Raw genomic sequence first — 22,540 nt, forward strand, 5'->3', positions numbered from 1 at the left:
TGACTTTTGCCAAAACTACATTTTGACATTAGGTGGGGTCTTTCCACAGCACTATGACCTGAAGGATTTTGGTCGCAACTATGCGTGTAAAAAGTGGCAATTGTAAAACAAGACATAAACAATGTTAGATGTGTATCGAAGTCCTCTAACCTTACCTTTCCTGCCATACGTTTTTTTCGACAGTATGTAACAAAGTGCACTTGCTACCGCACTGAAACTTAACGCCTTCATTTCAGAGCTATGGGTAGACACCGAGAAAACATTGGATACAAGTATATCTTTCTTTAAGGCATACGGAACACCGTTTCAAGTAATTCTTGTCGCCGTGAAGGGAAAATCCTTACTTACTATATTTGTTACACAACAATCCTCAGTGACTACCTTCTCAGCTGATCGCTTCCATTGTATATGAACCAGCACAACTTCTTTTCATGGGTAGATTCAATGAAACGGGATGTACTGGAACAGATGTATGGTTTTGTACGTGTTTAGTACCCTTCTGGCTTTAATATGAATGTTGTCAACATCACTACACGACATTACTCAACGTAACACTCAACACAGGCAACTCAACTCATACTGACATACTCTCTATTTACAATTTACACGCCTACATAATGTAGTGATCTTTGGTTGCATACAAAACATTGATGTACATCTTTGCTGTTAGTTTTGAAATTTGTCAGTTGTTTTCGCGGTACGAACTGTGGTGAATGGTAATTGATAATAGAAACATAACAAAATATTGTACGACGACCACGTAAAGCAATTTGGGTTGGAGTAAGATGCGAATTTAGAGAGTGGACGACTACTGAATGAATACAATCTACGCTAGATTTGAAGTTGTTTCTGGGGCGTCCTTTTATCCCTCCGGTTTGTTGTGATTGGCCAAAATGTAAATGTTTTGGTGTGGATACTTATTTTAGAAAATAAGCTGCCCGAAACCGCTCTGGTGCTGAAAAAGTAGGTAAGGTACGCCCCGTAAGTTTCATTTTTAGTTTATTTTCGTTACACTCTGCTCTTTGTTATATTGAACATTTAACTTCATGATTAAGCGTGTTGCCATTGAAAGGACTAAGACAGAAAATGATAGCTTTGCACATTAGTCACCGCCGCGTTTCATTTAAAATTGTTCGTGTTTAATATAAATATATCTCACTCAGTTAAAATAATAGTTAATACGTTTACATATGCATTTTATTTTGTCCACATTGGAAATACTTACAACCGTGACAATCAGTCAATTAAGTGCTAAATAAGCACATTCCCCAAACAGAATCCTCGCGCCCTGTTTACAGTTGCCAATCCCACTCATTCGATGGACAGTGCCATGTAAAATACCTCACTCGCCCTTAAGAGATCTGTCTACAAAGTATTGGTAGTATCTCTTTGTTATTTGCTTAACGGTGCCTGAAGAGTTTCATTGCTATGGGAAGGTGTGTTTTTGAATATGGTCTGTAGTTTTGCTAGTTACATGCAAAATCCGTCAGTAACATAATATTACAAACATAAATAGTTTACTTCTTAATGATACAATATCTTACACAGATCAGGCACGCTACTGCAGTGAAAAACAGTGAACATCTTATAAAGATATGTGAAATTAAAGCGAAAAGAAACCAAAGCAAATTATTCAGTTTATAGAATTAGACCCCAGAGTTAACTAACTGGAAAGGGAAGTTCCACATGAGAAGTAATAGCGGACGCCCTTTGTATTCTCGCAGTTTATATACGATTATACCCGTGATGTGCAGGAAAATTACTCCTCAAAGACTTGCCCACTGTTTAACATATGTTTTCCGAATTTGCCGTGCGGTTTTAGTTTTTATGATGAAAAGTGCATTAAATATGGAAAAGTTCTATTAATTATGGCGCGAAAGTAAACATTACGCTACGCATAAGGCTAGTCTGTCACCACAACCCATATTTAACGTTCGCATTCGTTGGGTTCACCAACTCGCATCCAAATTATCAAATTTCGACGCAACCTAGACCTCGGACAATGTTACAGATTAGTCAGTCACTATAACCAAGATTACAGGGGGCATGGGTCTAGTTCCACACCGTAGACGAGTAGATAACAAGGGACTGGAATATTCAACTGTAGTGAAGTACTTGCCGTTGTAGCTGGTTGGTGGCAGCACATTTTTTGAAATACAGAAATATCCGATACCGGCCATCGGCTTGGACTGGCGATGTCACCAAGATGGCGGACAAGTACATCGACTTGATTCACTATGGCGACCGTAACGTCACTATTCCAGTACAATCAAGCAAGCGAAGACAACTCCATAATACAACATTTACTATAACTAATGGGACGACTGGGATTTTGTAGGTTTTGGGCAAGGAGAAACAAAATAACCTACATTTCTACCGTAACATATGCATTTCAAAACTTACACAAAAAATCCGTTAAGTCAGCTTCACACCAGTCGAAGGCAAGACCCACCAAATTGATAACAGTGCCTTCAGTTATACGTATGTGTAACTGAACTTTACGATAGCAGTGAACGAAAAAAAAAAAATATCCTGCAGAAAACTGGTATAAAACCAAATCACCTGACCAATATAGGAATGTCCACAATATCAAGGACCTACAAATTGCAGCGAATCAAGATTTTAATGTCTCATAGCGTATATGTTAAGTCAGTGACTTACAGTAGTGTACAGATTGTGTATGACAGTCCTATATAATCCTCTTTTTTTTATTGACTCATTTCCAATCTTTCGAAAATTTGTGTTCTTTAGCTTATAGCACTTCCTCATTTCCATATATTGTAAAGTATGCACAAAAAGATTGAGTCCTTGTGTAGAAACCATGAAACTTACGTTATTTCTAGTTTCATACCTGTGCCAAAGCTATTTGTTACAATCAGTTCAGAGTTGCAGGCTCTTAGTAGTGGCTGACAGGATTCTTTGTCTGTACACTTTACATGTTTCTTGTAGGCTAATTTTTTTCCTGCAAAGTTAATATTCTTGCCAGGTTGGTGACATAGAAAATGCCAGGCTGTTTAGTCTATTTTTTAGATAGTCTGTGTGTGGGCCATGACTGTTTCCTTTCAAATTCATTTTGTTACAGACTTTTTTTAAAAAAATAATAAATTTTGTGTTTGTCATTTCCTTCACTGCTTTTACAATCTTCTTAAACAATTTTTGTATGATTTAACGTAGTTAATGAACTAAGGACACATATTGTATTTCAACACTGCATGTAGCCTAGCTCTGTTTGTTTCTGTTACTAGACATTTTTATACTAGTACGTATCCAATTTATTTGATGCCTTTCTTTGGCATACTATGGGTGGAAATGTTTTATTGAAAAATAGGCTATGTAGAAAGCTGTTTAAAAACTTATCAAAGTTTTTTGAGCATGAGCTTTCGTGTTGCAAGGAACAATCTACCTCAATTAATTGACAACAGAATAAACATGTTTTCTTAACTAAACTGTCTTTTCATGAAACATCTCTCATTTTCTTTAGGTCTATTTTTAGTAATTTGATAAGCAAAACAGTAATCTGTGATACCTAGGTCTACAGGGAATTTGGCATTGTCAGTAAGTGTACAATTTGTCAAAATATTGTCTATACATGCTGCTGTTTGCTGTGTTAGCAGAAGAGCTAACACAGTGTTGATAGAGGAGGCCGAAATGTACGCGTTAAGCTCACGCAGACTGGCGTGAGGTCTGGAACAGGACAATGTCTTGAGAATTGCAATAAAGTACGAAAATCTTGTAATACGTAACTTTAATCCACATTTGTAGAACATCGCTCTTGATGATACATTAATAGAATCTCAATATCAATTGAATACGGCGCCTTGCTAGGTCGTAGCAAATGTAGCTGAAGGCTATGCTAACTATCGTCTCGGCAAATGAGAGCGTATTTGTCAGTGAACCATTGCTATGATCGTCGGCTGTACAACTGGGGCGAGTGCCAGGACGTCTCCCTAGACCTGCCGTGTGGTGACGCTCGGTCTGCAATTACTGACAGTGGCGACACGCGGGTCCGACGTATACTAATGGACCGCGGCCGATTTAAAAGGCTACCACCTAGCAAGTGTGGTGTCTGGCAGTGACACCACACTGTTCACACATTTTCTCTAATGAAATCAGTGAAATTTAGTCTAAAGCCATGTTCTGGAATTACGTCAACAGGCTTTTTAGACATGCTTTTTATATCAGTGTTAAAATCAGCAGCATCAGTTACAATTTTATTCGTTTTTCTTTTGTGAGTTTATATAGGAGACACTGGATTTTCTCCAAAAATAAGTTTATTGCTTTCACTGCCTGGAATGTCATATATTGTGATGATACTAATAATAAAATAATAATAGCAATAATTAATAATATGTTGTTCTGATTCAACACAGCAACTTTCAAATATAAGGGCATTGTTCGGAAAATTAAAATCATCTCTTTCTTTATATTTTAATGATTTGTAAACGAGTATACGGGTACCTCCAAGAGGTCTGTTTTTCCTCCAAAAACTGGTATCTTCTGCAGAGTTTTGTAATTTATTTAAAACTGTGATAGAATCTTTCATGCGTCAGTGTTCCTTTAAGCATATGATTCTAATACTTCTTCCTCCTGAAAGAAAAATTTGCAGATCGTCTGTTTTTGTGGTTTTATCATGTGAATGTATTGCACTCAGGCCATATATGTTCCGGTGCATTCACAGTGAAGACTTACACTTGCTTAGAGTTTTGAACACATCTTTCTTGGCTTACTGTTTTTCTTTTTTTACTGTGTTTTTTAGTTTTTCACAGCCCTCACTGACTGTTAGTTCCCTTACTCTGTATAGGAAGGATGGGAGGAAGATAGAGTTTAACGTCCTGTCAACATTGAGGTCCTTAGAGACAGAGCACAAGTTCGTACTATGTCAAGGTTGGTGAAGGAAATTGGCCGTGTCCTTTCAGAGGAACCATCCTGGCATTTGCCTGGAATGATTTAGGGAAGTCACAGAAAACCTAAATCTGGATGGCCAGATGCGGGTTTGAACCGTCGTTCTCCCGAATGCGAGCCCACTGCACCACCTCACTAAGTTTGCTTTTATAATTTTCACAAGTGAAGAAACATTTTGCTGAAAGTTTTTGTCATTATTTATTTTTTATTGTTATCTGATTTCACGTGTCTGCAAAGATTACACATCAAATTTGATTCTCTTCCTACAGGTGGCAGATGGGGGAATGCTCACTAGATATCATTGGAAATAAGTGCAATGTTAAAAGTATTAGTTGAAAACAGTCTTGGTTGCAATTTTAGTTTTTTATTTATCAACTACACCTTTCACCTTATTTAGGCATCTTCAGGCTGATCTTAATTTGGTACTTCTTAGGACAATCCTTTATATAGTGTAGCTAAAGGGCATCTTCGAGTACATCAGGCCAATATCGCCTTTGTTAAACTCAGTAAATACTTTCTAGATGGACATGAGTGAGTCCAAGACCTGCATAATGCATTCACGTTCACAGGAGCACATAATAGAATAAAATGGGGCTTAAGTAGTTATCATTATGCTTCTGAGCTCACTTAATGACCTAATCTACAGATGATCTACTGATCTCTCCTACATAATGGCCTCCCAGTAGCCTGGGTCACAGGAGTGGCAGCCCCATTGAACTTGATCTGACCACTCTGGAGTGTAGCTTGTCCACATTTTTGCTTTGCAGTACAGCTCGGAATCACTAGGGACAAAATTTAAATGTGATCCGAAGCAGCAAAGGGTTCATATGCTTTCTCATTTCACCTTTTTCACACCCTCCTACGATGTACACAAAATAGCAAAAGGTCCCCCTAATACCCCCAATTCAGCAACACCCTTGGTGCCACCTGTGCGCCTTATTTGAGCTCGTTACAGATGTACCTGTAAGAAACTTCTACACATTCTGCCTTCCAGCTTCTCTAGCGCTTTTAGGCAGGCAAGCACCACCTGACGGGTGTCGAGGGGTTGCCTAACCCTCAGGCACTAGAACAGCCACGAGGCTGCCAAAGTAGGGGGTCTTAGTGGTCTTGTATTATTCATACACATCTTATGTTGCACACCATAGGAGGGCACAATAAAGGAGGGACGAAAGAGCATATGAACCCGTTGATGCTTCAGATTCAGACTCCGTCAAATGGTTTTTGACAGTCCCTGGTTATTCCAAGCTGTACAGCAGAGCAAAAATTGTGTGTGTTCTACACTCCAAAGGGGTATGTTCTTAGAGTAGCATTGAAACACCCAGGAGGTGGCAACAGTGTTAAACGTTGTGAAGAACACTGTCTTGATGCTCATCGCACTGTGAACTGTCATTTTCGACCGCCCTTCATTGGTGCCCTTTATGCCACTGCTTGAGGCTTTTCGTGATAATTCTGAGTGGCATTGTGTGTGAAATATTTTCCTCACCCACCCAAAGAAAACCGTGTGATTTCAACACCGGTCATCGCGGTTCTGACCTCCATTGCTGAGGCATCGAAGGAGGGCTGAAATGTGGGCAAGAGGGGGGTGTGATGATCTTCCCCTCATGTGACTAGTGGAAGATTATGTTGGGCAGAATTGTTATGAAATTTTTTGCCAATGTGACATCATTAACCCACTTTATAGCTCACATGAACTTTTGTGCTGTGGCCTATTTTCTTACAGCTGACACCTTGATTGAAGCATCGCCAAACCTATGGTTGACGTCACAGGGCGCCGTGCTTGTGCACCATTGCGGAGGAAGGTCTTTGAGCCAGATTTCAAATTCATGTGTCAGAATGGGAGACAATTACAGGCTCTCAAGAAATTGATCCTTTAATTTTGTTTCGCAGTCTATATGTTCGCTTATGAAATCTGTTTATTAATAACTCATCCCAATTCAAAAGCATTAGCAATGTGCATAGCTACATTAGGAGAAAGCCTGATCTTCACTATTCTTTATTAAATGTTACTTCACCCCAGGAAGGGGTGAATTATGCTGCCACAAGTGTCTTAAGTCACTTACCAAATGAGCATCAAAAGTCTGACAGATAGCCAACCAGCATTTAAAAACAAATTAAGAGAGTTTCTGAATGACTACTCCTTCTACTCAATAGATGAATTTATTTAGTAATTTTACAATTATTAAAAAGTTGAATTACATCATTTAAAGAAACCATTCGTTAAACTGACACGTTCCTCGAACAACTGTTAATCTAATCTAACCTACTCTTTATCCTCACATCACATTTGTTTGCAAGGCGTATGTTGTGCCATTGTGTGGAATTTCACAGAAAACTGTCCCCTATGAATAAATGAATGGAAGTATGCAAAGTAAGCTAATTTTCCAATGCTTTCATCACAAAAAACAGCAATGATGCATAGATCAAATGTTGCTAAACTGAAGCATTTGAGAAATTCTATAGCATGTAATTTCCAGTTCGTGATCCTATCTCACCGAGAAATTTTGAACATTCAGTTTTACAAATTTTCTTTCTCCCATCCTCTATTGTTGATGATGGTATATCTTTCCTTGTACTGATTTGAATGAACTGTGTCCTTTTTTTCTATGTGAAGTGGTAGACCGTTTACTGGGAGCCATTCAATAATACTTCTGCATATTTTGTTTATTGCTTCTTCTTTTAATGCAGCTCTGTTAAGCTTCATCATAGTGCTTGCATCAACAGCAAAGAACACTATTTCCACTTTATCGGTGTATGGTGGAAGTTGATTTAATGTAGTATGAACTGGAGCGTTCATAGTTGTAATTTGTTCCAACTGAGAAGAAAATTTATCATGGGTCGTGCATGAGCCATCTGATGTGACGCTTTGTTTCCTATCAGCTAAATATAAAGTGAATCACTTATTATAGTACATTGAAAATCATCCACTTAACAAAGGACTGACCACAGGCTGCACTTGGTCGTGGTGTACAGCAGATATTGTCAATCCATTTACAAGTCAAGATGGGTGCAGCCAATGGGAGGATAGTATGAGGGTCATTCTGAAAGTAATGCCTCGTATTTTTATTCATGGAAACTACAGGAGATACATAAATCACAACTGCAGAACTAAATGGAACAGTATTTCGGCTACAGACTGTCATTTTCCCATATAGTCACCACCATTCGTTATGCACTTTCGCCAATGATAAACCGGAGCCTGCATGCCGCACTTGAAAAAATTGGAACCAGCTGGAGCTATGAGGCTAACCACTTCCTTACAGCTTTGACAGCAGCATTCAAATCTTGAAAATGTTCACCACATAGTCCATCTTTCAGAGGCCCGAAGAGATGGAAGTCTGAAGACGGTAAATCGGGGTTGGGTTGTTTGGGGGAAGAGACCAAACAGCGAGGTCATCGGTTTCATCGGATTAGGGAAGGAAGTCTGCCGTGCCCTTTCGAAGGAACCATCCAGGCATTTGCCTGGAGCGATTTAGGGAAATCACGGAAAACCTAAATCAGGAAGGCCAGACATGGGATTGAACCGTTGTCCTCGCGAATGCGAGTCCAGTGTGCTAACCACGCTAAATCGGGACTGTATGGTGGATGTAGTAAGGCAGTACAGCTGAATTTTACAGGAGTTACGTGGTCGCAAAACTGGTGTGGGGCGTGGCATTATCATGTTGCAGGTGAAAGTTGGTCTTCTTCTCTGGCCTTATCCTGAAAATTTGGGCTTTCATCTTCGTCAGTGTCATCTTGTAATGTGCTGAACTGACAGGCTGCAGGATATTCAAAAGAACCACACTCTGACTATCCCTGAAGACTGTGCAAATCAACTTGCCTACAGATGGCTGCATTTTGAATTTCTTCTTTGACAAAGAATTCACACGGTGGTATTCTGTGGACTGTCTTTTGGATCCTGGCTCGTAGTGGTGGCACCATGTCTCATCTCTGGTGAAGATGCTATTCAAAAAATTGTTACCTTCACCTTCATATTGGTCCAGCAGGTCCCTACAAATTTCCATTTGATGAGCTTTTTATTATTCTGTAAGCATCTGCAAGACCCATCGCGCACAGACTTCATGGTAACCGTGATGTTCCAACATTATTTCCGAGGCATTACAGCTGACATTCAGCTTTTCACACAATTCTCCGGTCATCATCCACCGATTGGCATGGATGTGTTGATGGAGGTGCTCTTCATTGTGAGGAATGACAGCTGCCCAGGGTCAACTGGGCCATGGCTTGTCGTGCACACCCTTTTCACCACCTTGGAAATGCTGTACCCATCACCTCACATTGGTTCTGTCTATTGTGTTGTCTCCATACACCTTTAGCAAGTGTCAATGGATTGCAATTGGTGCAATTTCTTCAGCAGTGAGGAATTCAATTGCATGTCACTGTTTTATAGGCGTGTCCAATCACACTTCATTTTGGAACACTCCTCTGCTGGTGCCAACTACTACAGAACAGCGGAACCACTTGGAAATGAAAGAGGAAGGTTCGAGCATTAACACTGCAGCAGTGACATGTGGTGCAGACATCCAAAGTCACCACAAAAAAATAGGAGGCCACAAGATTTTAAGTCAGTTAAAAAAAAGTTTGATACATATGTATCATACAAGACTTGACTGACTGCACATACTGGTCTGCCAGTATGTTAGCTCAACTTGGTGGGGTAGAACACTAGTGGAGAGGAAAACAGTGAACTAATCCCATAATTTTTATAATTTCATGAGTACTAAGAACGATCATTCACGCTTCATGTGATAGTGCATGTAACTTTGTTCGCCATAAAGTTTGTGTCACTGTTGCTTAACAGAGCACGGTCACTCAAAACGTTCTCTCCCTAAAGTAAATGCAGTGTTCCAGTAACATGCCCCCTTGAGTTGCTTGTACAGACTTGTACTAAATATATTGCCACAAAGTACATGGTTTTGCACCTCCATCGATATTAGTATAACATAGTATATGTAATGTGCTTTATATTAAATGATTTTTCTGTACCCTTTGCTGTAACATTTTCATACCCTATGAGAACTCATAATGGGAATGTTTCATTGTATGTTATGTAACTCGCGTGTTGATATTTGACTCAGTGGTACCACTGTAGGTAATGACTATCATTACAGTAAACAACTGACATCCCGAAAAATGGGGTAGACAAGATGAATTTTTGTTCTTCGGCACTCAAACAGTAAAAGCTTACCTTACAGGAAAACTTCTTGTGATACACCAGCTGTATCCTTTTCTACTTTCAGTAAAAACATGAAAATTCATGTTGTGAATCAGCCATTTTCATCAAGTTAAGGATAAAAATAAATATGCAATTACATTAAGATTTCTTTTGTAGGTAATTTCTTGAGCATTGGTAATTTTTTAAAATGATTTTTTTTTTTTTTGTTGCAGGTAAAAATTTATGTGGTTTTATTAACCTGAAACCTTAAGTGAAATCAAAGATAAGAAACAGACACGATTCAAAATAAACTAAGAATATGGCTGAAAATGAAAGCCATTCCAAGATCAAGAAGAGGAAAGCCTTCCTTTCTGATAGTGAGGATGATGAAGTGTTAAAGAAACATAAGGCTGCTGATTCAGATGAACCTACAGATAGAGAAGTGGATTTACATGGGAAAATTCCAGAGAAATATGCGATGGGTTCCCAGCAGCCAATAGAAGGCAAGAAGAATGGCAAATATGAAAAGTCTGTAGAAAATGGTTTGACTGATTCAGACAGTGCCGGTACTGACGTCGAACCGACTACTGATGACGAAAGTCCTCAGCCTAACCGTAGACCGAAAAAGAAAAGGAAAATAAGCATTAAAAATGAGAGGAGGTCAAGGAATAACTTACAAGTAGGAAGTAGCTCAGAATCAGATGATGAGGGTCCTCTTTCTCCAAAGTCACCTTCATCATCGAAGAAGTCCTTCAGGAGACGTAGGACAATTTCTGGAGGAAAAGCTCCCAGCAAAAAGAGTTCTGATTCTGAAAGTTACAAAACAGATTCTGAATCTGATGAAGACTCTCAAAACCGAGAACCAAGTAAAGGCAGTACTACTACTGAGATGAGACCTAGAGGCAAAGAACATGGAACTACATCACAATCACTAAAAGAGAGGAAACGTGCCAAGAACAAGGTAGAGGAGGGCAGTAGTGATTCAGAGGACGACATACCTCTCCAAAAACCGAAACACCATTCCTCATCGGAAGGATCAGATCGGGCAACCAAAGATAATGAGGAGCAAGTGTCTTCGAAAACAGACAAGCGTGAAGCGACCACTGAATCAAAGAAGGTTATCGACATAGATACACTAAGCTCTTCCAGTCAGTGTTCAAATCCTACAGGACCCCACAAGAGAGAGAAAACAGAGAGAAATATGAAACAAGAGAGCAGCAGTGATGGAGGCAAGGTAAAAACAGATCCTGAAACAACAGATGACTCTGAAGATGAAACTCCCAGGAATCCAGATGCAGCAAAACGTGGAAGCACGTCAGGGGACTCTGACAGTGAACCTTTAATCAAAGGGAAGCCAGATAGGGAGGAGATAAAGAAGGAGAAGATAAAGAAGGAGAAAAGTTCAAATGACTCGGAATCTGATTCAAGTCATGTAGAGAAAACAGCAAAGGTTGCAGAGGCTAAAAGAAGATCTGAGAGCCCTTTAAACAATGCCAAGAATAAGAAACTTCATAATGACTCAGATAGCAGTTCAAGCAAAGAAAGTACAAAGAAAGAGAAACGGCGGAAAAATAAGGTAATGTAGATTTCATTAGTATGAATAGAGTCCTGTATTGAAGTGCTTCGTGGGAGAAAGAATTACCCACAAGAGCATATTTTGAATTGCTGCATGTACTTGTTAGGTTAAATTCAAAGGAAAGAACACAAACACAATAAATGTGGCCAGACAGCTCTTTCTAGTAGTGCATATGCAAAAACTAGTTATCAGCATGTGGTGCATTTGAAAACACAGCATGCAGAGAGATCAAACTAATCCATGCTAAATTAAGGGTTATCTCTTTCTTATGTTAACCTCTTCAATTATTACTAATTTGAAACTGCTCTATTGAATGGGCATGTAAAATTCCACTTTAAAAATAATTTTGTTCATAACAGTAAACAAACTGATGCTTTCCGCTGATACTAGGTTTTCTTATGAAAGACATGATGAGAAATATTTGTTTGGTGGTGACTCCGGCCATACATTGCAAAAACAAAACTGCAAATATCTGCCGAAACACCAGAGACAATGCACCTGATGACCATGTGGAGTGGATGAGGTATATACAACTGTTGTTCAATAAGTAATACCCCACTTTTTTTTCTCAGAGCATAATTATTGTTAAGAGTCAGAATTTGGTGACAATATGCGAGGGTTGGAACTTTAATAGTGGCAACTATTTATTTACAGCTCGTACAAAATAGATACGTGTTTCAAAGTTTTACTGACCTTCAAAGTAGTCACCAGCATCGTATATAACTCGTTGCCAGCGATGTGAAAGTCATAGGATATTCTTAGCAGTGCCAGTTGTGTTGACAGTTCGAGTGGCGCGATCTATTGCCCAATTAATTTGTAGCAGTTCTGGAGCGAATTCCATGAAGTGTTTCCTTCAGTTTAGGAATCGAGTTGAACTCATGAGGGCTTAAGCCAGGGGAGTGCAGTAGGTGGTTTAGCACTTAGCAGCTCCATCAGTCAAACGAACAGTAACAGTTTGCACTGTACGTGCTTGAGCATTGTCCTGCAAAATGATGGTCAGGTCCTGCAGAAAGTGTCATCACTTTTGTCTCTGTGCTGTTAATTTTTGGAACACGACCTACGATCAGCTTAGAGACAGAAGTGATGACACTTTCTGCAGGACCTGGCCATCATTTTGCAGGACAGTGCTCTAGCTCGTACTGTGCAAGCTGTTACTGTTTGTTTGACTGATGGCGCTGCTAAGTGCCATACCACCTATTGGACTCTTTTTAAACTGAAGGAAACACTTCACGGCATTCGCTTAAGAACTGCTACAAATTCGTCGGGCAATGGACTGCACCACTCGAACTGTCAACACAACTGGCACTGCTAAGAGTGTCCTATGACTTCCACATTGCTGGCATTGGGTTATACACAATGCTGGTGACTGCTTTGAAGGTCAGTAAACTTTGAAACACACATCTATTTTGTAAGAGCTGTAAATAAATAGTTGCCACTGTTAAAGTTCCAACTCTCGTACATCAACATGTGTTGTCCATGTCGTATTTTTCCACGTAGTCCCCATCACGTTGTATGGCCGTATGCCAACATTTTGGAAGAGCGTGTATTTCCTGCTGGTAAAAGCTCTTGTCCTGTAGGCATAGCCGTGTTTTCACTGCATGACTGCAATTCTAATGCTGACTGACAACTGTAGAGCCAGCTGTCGAGTTGTGATGCACTGTTCGGCATGAACAATGGCATCTGCATGATTCAGCTTGTCTGGAGCAGTGGCTGTGACAGGACATCCCAAGCATGGCTGGTGATGGTGGAGTTCTGTTTCTGCATTTTCTGAAGCTGTAACTTTCTTACCCATCACCAAACTGAAACTGTATTCCTATGAACTGCAGCATTGTCATACACTGCACACAAACATTTATGGATGTTCATCATTGTTTCTTTTTCTGCACACAAGAATTCAATAACAGCACTCTGCTTGTAACATGACTCATATGTAGACTCCATTTTGATGCTGTTCTATGGCTCTGCCATCTGCCAGAATGGTTCGAAATTTCAGTGGCACACACAACAAACATCAAATGTAAAGCACCAACAAGTACGTTTGTCTATGTATATTAACGGCTTTTTTACGTGGGGCATTACTTATTGAACGACCCTTGTAAATATGTCCACTTTTTCTTTGTGAGCAAATTCACTACATATTTTAAATATAAAACATCTTCCAGTGAACTTTACTAGGTGAAGAATATCGTTTGGAATTATGAATCAAGAATGGAATGAAAATCTCCTTTGGCTCAGAACCAATAGTGGAAGGATTGTGGGATTACTATAAGCTGATCAATTAAATAGTGACATTTGTCATTTCCTCAAAATGTCAGTTTTGATATTTTCAAATAAAGATTGAGAAACAGCAAATAAATTCAAGAAAATATTTATGAAACATGAGACATGTATGTTTTATTCATCATAATGGATTTTGTGGCCCTGGATTTTTCTTGAATAAAAATATTTTTCTTTACCACCTGAGGATGAATTTTACCCATATTCATGTTAATCATGTATATATTTACACAGTCATCCAACATAAGAAAGTACATGCTCTTTGAAAAATTAGCTACTTTTTCTTAAATTTCCCTTACTTCAAAGTTTTTCAGCCCAAAATTTTTCTGTGTCCAATGTTTCCTTGCTACCCTACCATAATTCATTGAGGTTACATTTTCTGGGGCAGTTAGGATCTATCAGGAGATGTTCCATATCCTGATATTCACCACAATCACATCTGTTGTCATTTTCATTTATAAGGCCTCATTCGTGATCAGGTTTGTCTCCATTGGTGCTACACCCCCTTTTGATGCAGTACAGGCTGCTCTAAATCTTCCATATCAAGTTCTCGCCACTGGGTATCTCCTGTAGTGGAGGGTAGTCGTTTGAAGGCTCAGTTAATAATTTGTTCAGGGAACTCTTGTGATATTTAAGTCTTCCAGACCCACAGGAAGTGCCACATAAGGTATGGTATTCAACAAAGCTATGCTTAAACTTCTCAGAGTGTTCGTGTCCAGCTCCTTGGAAGTTGAGGTCTGTAAGTCAAACTGCTTTGTATAGTTTATCGAATGGTGTGGGTTTCATGCAATTGGTTATTAGTTGGTGTATTTCATGTAAGTTGTCTTTTTTTGGCATAGACCACGCTGAGTAAGCATACTATGCCACAGAAAAACTCCTTTGCTCAAGCTCCCTTTTGGTTTTCACCATTTTTCTCTGTACGTTATTTCGTACTGCAACTTTATGATGGCCTTCTCACAGTGCTGTATACACGTCAGCTACTGGTCAAATATGAGACCAAATGATGGTTTCAGGGTGATGTCATTACAAGTTACAGTCAGCTATCAGTTTTCTTGTTTGAACTGAACTGAAGATGGAAGGGGCTGACGTATGTCTTTGAGCGATATGGTTTAAGGGAATTTTCTTGGTAGTATTTTGACATGGTACTCAGTGTGTGTTCTGTGTTCATTTCAGTCTCATCAAAGCAGAGCTGTGACTGCCTGATCATCTGTGTACAGGAAGTAGTTCATGTAATTTGGTATAGTTCAGTCATTGGTATACAGTTTGAATAGGAAGGGCTGGGACACTCACGACTCTGGAAGAGCTCATATTTCTGCCATCTTCTGCCCTCTGGCATGGAACATTTAGTTTTACCCCCCCCCCCCCCCCAAGGGGGTCCACAACTCTTTTGTGGATACGTGCGTAGCGAGCACGGGACCCTGAGCTAATGTGGCCCTCCTTCCTTTCCGGGCTGCATACCTTCCTTTTCCACATCCTTCCCTCTCCCCCATCTTTGCCCCTCCTCCCCTCACCTCTGGCTCTTTCCTTCCCTTTCTCCCCCTCTGGGAGTATGGTTTGTGCCTACGTCCGGAGACGGATGCTCGTAAATGTACCGCATTCTTCGCCTTCTCTGCTTGTATGTCTTCATCCTTCCTTTGTCCTTCTCTTTTCCTTACCTCTTCTCTTTACCCTTTTCTCCGCTGCGGCGTTTGAGACCTCTCCTCTTTCCTTTCTCTTTCTTTGTTTTTCCCTTTCTCTTTCTTCCTCCCTGTGCGTGTCTGAAGGCCGACCCACGCATTTTTGTGCATAGCCGGTGACGGGGTAAAGCGTAATTCCCCGCCCCGGGTAGACCAGTAGGACACGTACGTACCCCCTGGTAATGGCCAGGCCCAGGGAGGGGTGATTACGCGAGCTGATACCTTCCGAAAATGCTGATTGGTCCCTCCGTCCGTTTGTCGGGAGGTGTGACCTGAGGTGTGAACAATCACCTAAGGCGGGAGTGCCCTCAGAGAGGGCCCCCACAAGGGAGGAGCGCGCCATCGGAGACGCCGGTAATCATAGGGGATTCTTCCGCAATGGTTTCCTCACCTTCCACTATGTCTGCTCACAAGCAAGTTCACTGAGTCTCAGGCACAGACAGTTCTTCCATCGTTGCCACAGTTCCTTGTTGTTTCTGGGTCTGACGAAGGTCACGACTTCTCCACGGTCAACCCTTTCATTATTCAGAAAGGTGTCGACGCAATTGCAGATCTTGTTCCAGATTACGGAATGGCACCTTGTTGTTAGAAACAGTCAGTGCCCTCCAGGCACAAAAATTGCTGCGTACTTCACTGCTCCACACCTTCCCTGTCCTGTCCTGTCCCTTTAAATTCCTCGCATGGAGTCGTTTATACACGATCCCTCGATGGATTGTCTGATGAAGAAATTCAGCACTACCTGTCTGACCAGGGCGTAACGGCTGTTCATAGAGTTATGAAAAGGGTTGACACGATCATCATACGAACCCGCACTGTCTTCTTGACATTTGACAAAGTTCAACTCCCATCGAAAATCAAAGCAGGCTATGAGATAATTTCCGTTCGCCCTTACGTCCCAAACCCTATGCGTTGCTATCGGTGTCAGCGGTTCAGTCACACCAGCCAGTCCTGTTCCAATCCGGCCAAATGTGTTACGTGTGGCAAGGATGCCCATGAGGGTGCTTGTCCACCTCCATCCCCTCGCTGCATCAACTGTATGGGTGACCACGCTGCTTCCTCTCGTGATTGCCCCGTTTTTAAGGACGAAAAGCTCATCCAGGAAATCAGAGTGAAGGAAAAGGTGTCGACCTTTGCTGCTCGAAAATTATTCGCCAGCCGACAGCCCACCGTGCCTCAGACAGGAAAATACAGCACTGTCCTTGCTTCTCCTCGGCCAACAAAGGAGGCGGCCACGCAGACTTGCGACCTCACCTTTAGTGCCACGGTCGTCTGATCGGCCAGCGCAAAGATCGCCCATTCAACCTCACCACTTTCGCCTGCCCACTCTATGGCTCGCCCTTCATCGGGTTCTGCAAAATCTCGAGACCAAAAGTCAGACACCAAGACTTCGAAAAAAGAGCATACTCGTGAAGATTTTTTGCGTACCCCAACTTCACAACCATCGGTTTCTCCTTCTTCTAAACATAATATTTCCAAGAAGGCTACAAAGAAACCCAGTTCATCTCCTTCTCCGCCAAGGCGTGTCCCATCTACAGCACCACCTGGCGGAAATCGCCCTCGGCCGTCTTCTCTGTCGCCGAGGCGCACTGCTGGCGGCCGATCAACCAGCCGATCGCTGGTGGCAGGAGCTGCTCCCAAACAACCTATGGATCAGGATCTTCTGCCTTCGGCTGAATGCCATTCCATGCTGTCGGTCGCAAGCTCTGAGCAGTCGTTGAGTTGACAGCAACTTTGGTCACATTCCTCCATTTTCTGTTCACCCTATGTCCATTATCCACTGGAATATCCGCGGCATTCGAGCCAATCGGGATGAATTGTCGATCCTCTTACGATCCTACTCGCCGGTCATCATCTGTCTTCAGGAAACAAAGCTGCGTCCCCATTACCGCTTCGTTCTCCCTCATTTTCAGTCCTTCCAATATGATCTCCCCTCTGTTGAAGGCACTCCAGCCCATGGAGGACTCATGATTCTTCTCCATGATACTCTCCATTATCACCAAATCCACTTAAACACTTCCTTCCAAGCTGTCGCCGTCCGTCTTTCCCTTTCCGGATACACGTTTTCTCTTTGTACTGTATACATTCCATCGTCCAAACCAATGGCACGAGCTGATCTCCTTCATCTTCTTGGTCAGCTTCCACCCCCCTATTTGCTGGTTGGGGACTTCAATGCCCACCACCCGCTTTGGGGATCTCCACATCCTTGGCCACGTGGCTCACTATTGCTAGACGTCTTCCACCAAGCGGATCTAGTTTGCCTCAACACTGGGGTCCCCACATTTTTGTCTGCCTCCACGACAAATTTATCTCATTTGGACCTTGTGGTCGGTACTGTTCCGCTAGCTCGGCGCTTCGAATGGTTCGCCCTTGATGATACACACTCGAGTGACCACTTTTGCAGCCTCAACTGCCATATATGCGCCCGCGACGCTGGAAGTTTGCCCAAGCCTCTTGGACACTTTTTTCGTCTCTAGCGACATTCGGTGACCATCACTTTCCCAGCGTCGACGATGAGGTCACACATATTACCGACGTTATTCTTACAGCTGTGGAACGTTCAATACCACGCACCTCCGAATTGCCCCGGCGCCCCCCCAGTTCCTTGGTGGAACGAGGCATGCCGTTACGCAATACGTGAGCGGCAACGTGCTCTTCACATTTTCCACCACCTTCCTACTTTTGCCAACTGTATCCGCTATAAGCAGTTCCGTGCGCAATGCCGTCGTGTCATCTGCGATAGCAAGAAGGCAAGCTGGAAATTCTTTATTAGCTCATCTAACACCTTCACTCCCTCCTCGGAAGTTTGGAGTCTGCTTCGACGGTTCTCAGGCACGCCTAGTGTCTCCCCGGTCTCTGGGCTCACTGTCGCGCATGATACATTAGTGGACCCCGTCGCAATTTCTAACTCATTGGGTCAGCACTTTGCTGAGATTTCGAGCTCTTCAAATTACCCGCCAGCATTTCTCCCAAAGAAACGTGCAGCGGAAGTGCGACATCTTGCTTTCTCCTCTCAAAATCGCGAAAGCTACAATACTGTTTTCTCCATGCGGGAACTCCATCATGCACTCTCTTCTTCTCGCTCCTCCGCCCCAGGACCGGATGGTATCCACGTCCAAATGTTGCTGCATTTATCAACCCATAGTCTGCGTTACCTCCTTCACCTTTATAATCGAATTTGGACCGACAGTACTTTTCCCAGACGATGGCGGGAAGCTATCGTCGTTCCTGTTCCGAAACCTGGAAAGGACAAACATCTCCCCTCTAGCTATCGCCCCATTTCTCTCACGAGTAGTGTCTGTAAGGTTTTGGAGCGTATGGTGAATTACCGTTTAGCTTGGTGGCTGGAATCCCACAGTCTTTTAACACCTGCCCAATGCGGATTCCGAAAGCATTGTTCTGCAGTTGACCATCTTGTTGCTCTCTCCACTTATATCATGAACAATTTTCTCCAGAAACGCCAAACGGTAGCAATATTTTTGATCTGGAGAGAGCATACGATACCTGTTGGAGGACAGGCATCCTCTGCACACTGTTCTCTTGGGGCTTTCGAGGTCGGCTGCCCCTTTTTCTTTGCGAATTTATGGCAGAGCGCACATTTAGGGTGCGGGTGAACACTACTCTCTCCCGTACCTTCTCCCAAGAAAACGGGGTACCCCAGGGCTCCGTGCTGAGTGTTGTACTGTTTGCCATTGCCATAAATCCAATTATGGATTGTCTCCTTCCTGATGTCTCGGGCTCCCTCTTTGTGGACGATTTTGTGATCTACTACAGCTCTCAACAGACCAGCCTTCTTGAACGACGTCTTCAAGGATGTCTCGATCGCCTCCACTCCTGGAGCATCGAAACCGGCTTCCATTTTTCTCCCAGTAAGACCGTTTGTGTTAATTTTTGGCGACGTAAGGAGTTTCTTCCACCCTCCTTACATCTAGGACCTGTCAACCTTCCGTTTTCAGATGTCGCTAAATTCTTGGGTCTTATGTTTGACAGAAAACTGTGCTGGTCCTCCCACGTTTCCTATCTTTCGGCTCGCTGTCTGCGATCCCTAAACACCCTCCGTGTCCTGAATGGTACCTCCTGGGGAGCGGACCGAGTGGTCCTTCTCCGCCTCTATCGCGCCTTAGTGCGCTCGAAATTGGACTATGGAAGCATAGTCTACTCCTCTGCTCGGCCGTCTATTCTTCGGCGTCGACTCTATCCACCACCGTGGATTACGTTTAGTGTCTGGAGCTTTTTACACCAGCCCTGTGGAAAGCCTTTATGCTCAGACTGCTGAACCTCCGCTGTCCAATCGGCGAGCAGTCGTTCTGAGTCGTTATGCTAGCCATCTGTCTTCCATGCCTGCTAATCCAGCCCATGACATTTTTTTCGACGCCTCCTTTGATGTAGGGTATGCAGGCCGCCCCTCCACCCTACTACCACCGGGAGTCCGCTTCCGTCAACTGCTCCATTCTCTTTCCTTCCGCTTTCCTAAAACCTCTTGACAACTTGGGGTACAGCACCGCCTTGGCTCCGTCCCCGGATCTGCCTGCTCCGTGACCTTTGTCGATTTCCCAAGGATGGTACCCCTTCACTTGTTTATCGTCGGGCATTTGCTGCTCTATGTGCACAAATGACGGAAACCACATTTATTTACACCGATGGATCGAAAACATCGTTAGGTGTAGGGAGTGCCTATATTGTTGGCGACACCCCAAATCACTTTCGGCTTCCCGACCAGTGTTCGGTTTATACTGCAGAGCTTTACGCTGTTCTCCAGGCTGTCCACTACATCCGCCGCCATCAGCGGATACAGTACGTTATCTGCTCAGATTCTCTCAGCTCTCTCCTCAGTCTCCAAGCTCTTTACCCTGTGCACCCTCTGGTCCACCGGATTCAGGACTGTCTGCGCTTGCTCCACCTGGGGGGCGTCTCGGTGGCATTCCTCTGGCTCCTGGGACACGCTGGTATCTGTGGAAATGAGGCGGCAGATATAGCAGCCAAGGCTGCCGTCTCTCTTCTTCGGCCAGCTATTCAATCGATTCCCTTCGCCGATCTACGGAGTGTTTTATGTCGTCGTGTTGTTCTTTTATGGGACGCACATTGGTCGACACTTCCCCATAATAAATTGCGGGACGTGAAAGCTCTTCCTTGTGCTTGGATCTCTTCCTCCCAAACGCGTCATCGGGAGGAGGTAATTTTAACTAGACTCCTGATAGGGCACTGTCTTTTTAGCAATCGACATCTTTTAAGCGGCGATCCTCCCCCACTCTGTCCCCACTGCTCTCAGCTGTGGACGGTAAGACACCTTTTAATTGAGTGCCCCTATTTTACTCCGTTACGCGCCCGTCTACAGCTGTCGCCTGATGTATCATCCATTTTAGCAGATGACATGCGCTCGGCCGATCGCGTTCTCAAGTTTATTAGTGCCAGTGAAATTATGTCAGTCATTTGAAGCTTTTTTTGGGGACAACCAACCCCTTTCTGTAGTGGATTTTTAAGCCTTCCTTCTGCTTTTAGTTTCTCCAATTTTATGACTTTCATTCCCATTGCTGCTGGTTTCCATTTTCGGTTTTTTACTGTTTCCTAAGTCACGGACCGGGCGTTAATGACCATAGCAGTTTTGCGCCCTAAAAAACCAAAACAAAAATTTAATTTTACCGCAGTGTTTCATTGATATTTACTAGCTGGTAATCTTTTAAGTCTGTATGACAGTTTTGTCATGAGTGACGTACAGTTCGCTGTATTGCATGCAGGTTATAGATAAACCAAGACTAGTCCTTTTTGTTTATTTTCACATCCTTCCTTCATGTTTCAGTATGTTACTAGATTTGGCTGATGCAAGATTTTCCAGGTCCGAAGCCGGTGTATTGGGTGAAGAGTCGCGGATTCATGATGCCTGCTGTGTGTTTCATTGTGTTATTCACACAGTTTATACCGATGGCATAAGAGCAATACCAGGTGATAGTTCTTTGGGAAATGGTGTTTCCCAGCTATTTTTGCCTGTCTTGAGGGAGTGGTTGCTAAGATCTGAATCCATTGTTTGGCTACAGGGCCAAAGTGTTTGATCTGTTGCACACATATGTCATCAACCACCAGCTACATTTTACATTTTCTTTGAGTGTATTCCTAGGGTTAGTTCTTCTCAGGCAAAATTCACAACGAAGTTATCTGATTCTTCCTGTGGGCATCTATTGACTTACGACCTCTGACATCTTTTTTATCTAAACTGAAATACAAATGATTTGGAAACCATTCTTCTTCCATTAACTCAAAATATAAGTGGTGTATTTTGTAATATGCAGTGAAAACAAATCGGAGAAAGGGCAAACAGGTATGTTAGCTGAAATGAGTCTGTCAGTGGGAAGCAGTGTGAGTGTTTGTTGACTAGTCTTACAAGACAGACATTTTAAAGACCCTGTTAAATTGTTGCAGACCATTCCCAAAACTGAATGTACATAGCAGATTGATCAGTGCCCTGAAGAATATTGTGGAAGTAAGTGCTCAGGAAGATTGACTGGAATATGGTCTGGACAGCTGGCTGCATTTTAACATTATGACAGCATTCAGCCATTGATGGACTGCATTGCCGTTGTGAGATGTCCATTCCAAAGTCTTTGTGCCACCTACTCTTTATGTAGTAAGGCATGCTGTTGTGCATTCATTGACACAGAGGCAGCTGAAGAGAATGTTATGTCTTTCTGATAACAAGGGCAACATTGCGAATCATCACTCATTCCACACCAGTTCGAGAGATCCTTTGGTGGAATTCTGGCAGAGATGGGTGGTGCCCAACACAAAATTGATGTCTACTTGGCAGGCCACAGAGACATTGCCCAGACAATATTGAAACAGCGATCATCATTACTTGCCGGCATCTATCCTTATGCCACCACAAGACATTATTGAGGTGGATACTTGGGACTGTAGCTTTGATAATGAGAGACTACACAACTGCCCCTTGTGCACATTGGAATTGGA

General features: G+C 42.6%; 2 protein-coding genes across 9 annotated transcripts in view; one reads left to right on the plus strand and one right to left on the minus strand.

The window, feature by feature from the left end:
- The window catches only part of LOC126203981 (F-box/LRR-repeat protein 7-like), a 56,101-nt gene extending 55,501 nt beyond the window's left edge, over positions 1-600 (minus strand). For 3 of the 5 annotated variants that reach the window (XM_049938407.1, XM_049938404.1, XM_049938405.1), the window contains exon 1: positions 382-600. The gene's annotated coding sequence lies outside the window, so the exon portion shown is untranslated. Of the gene's footprint in view, positions 1-348 lie in introns of all 5 variants that reach the window. The other 2 variants (XM_049938406.1, XM_049938403.1) reach the window with 1 other exon arrangement.
- A 91-nt stretch (positions 601-691) lies between these two features.
- The window catches only part of LOC126203980 (uncharacterized), a 93,788-nt gene continuing 71,939 nt past the window's right edge, over positions 692-22,540 (plus strand). Inside the window, exons 1-2 of one of the 4 annotated variants that reach the window (XM_049938401.1) lie at positions 692-972; positions 10,288-11,630. In XM_049938401.1, coding sequence (XP_049794358.1) covers positions 10,374-11,630 — 1,257 coding nt within the window. In that variant the 5' untranslated portion in view covers positions 692-972; positions 10,288-10,373. Of the gene's footprint in view, positions 982-10,287; positions 11,631-22,540 lie in introns of all 4 variants that reach the window. The other 3 variants (XM_049938402.1, XM_049938400.1, XM_049938399.1) reach the window with 3 other exon arrangements.

Source organism: Schistocerca nitens, chromosome 9, assembly GCF_023898315.1.
Source record: "Schistocerca nitens isolate TAMUIC-IGC-003100 chromosome 9, iqSchNite1.1, whole genome shotgun sequence".
Lineage (NCBI taxonomy): Eukaryota > Metazoa > Arthropoda > Insecta > Orthoptera > Acrididae > Schistocerca > Schistocerca nitens.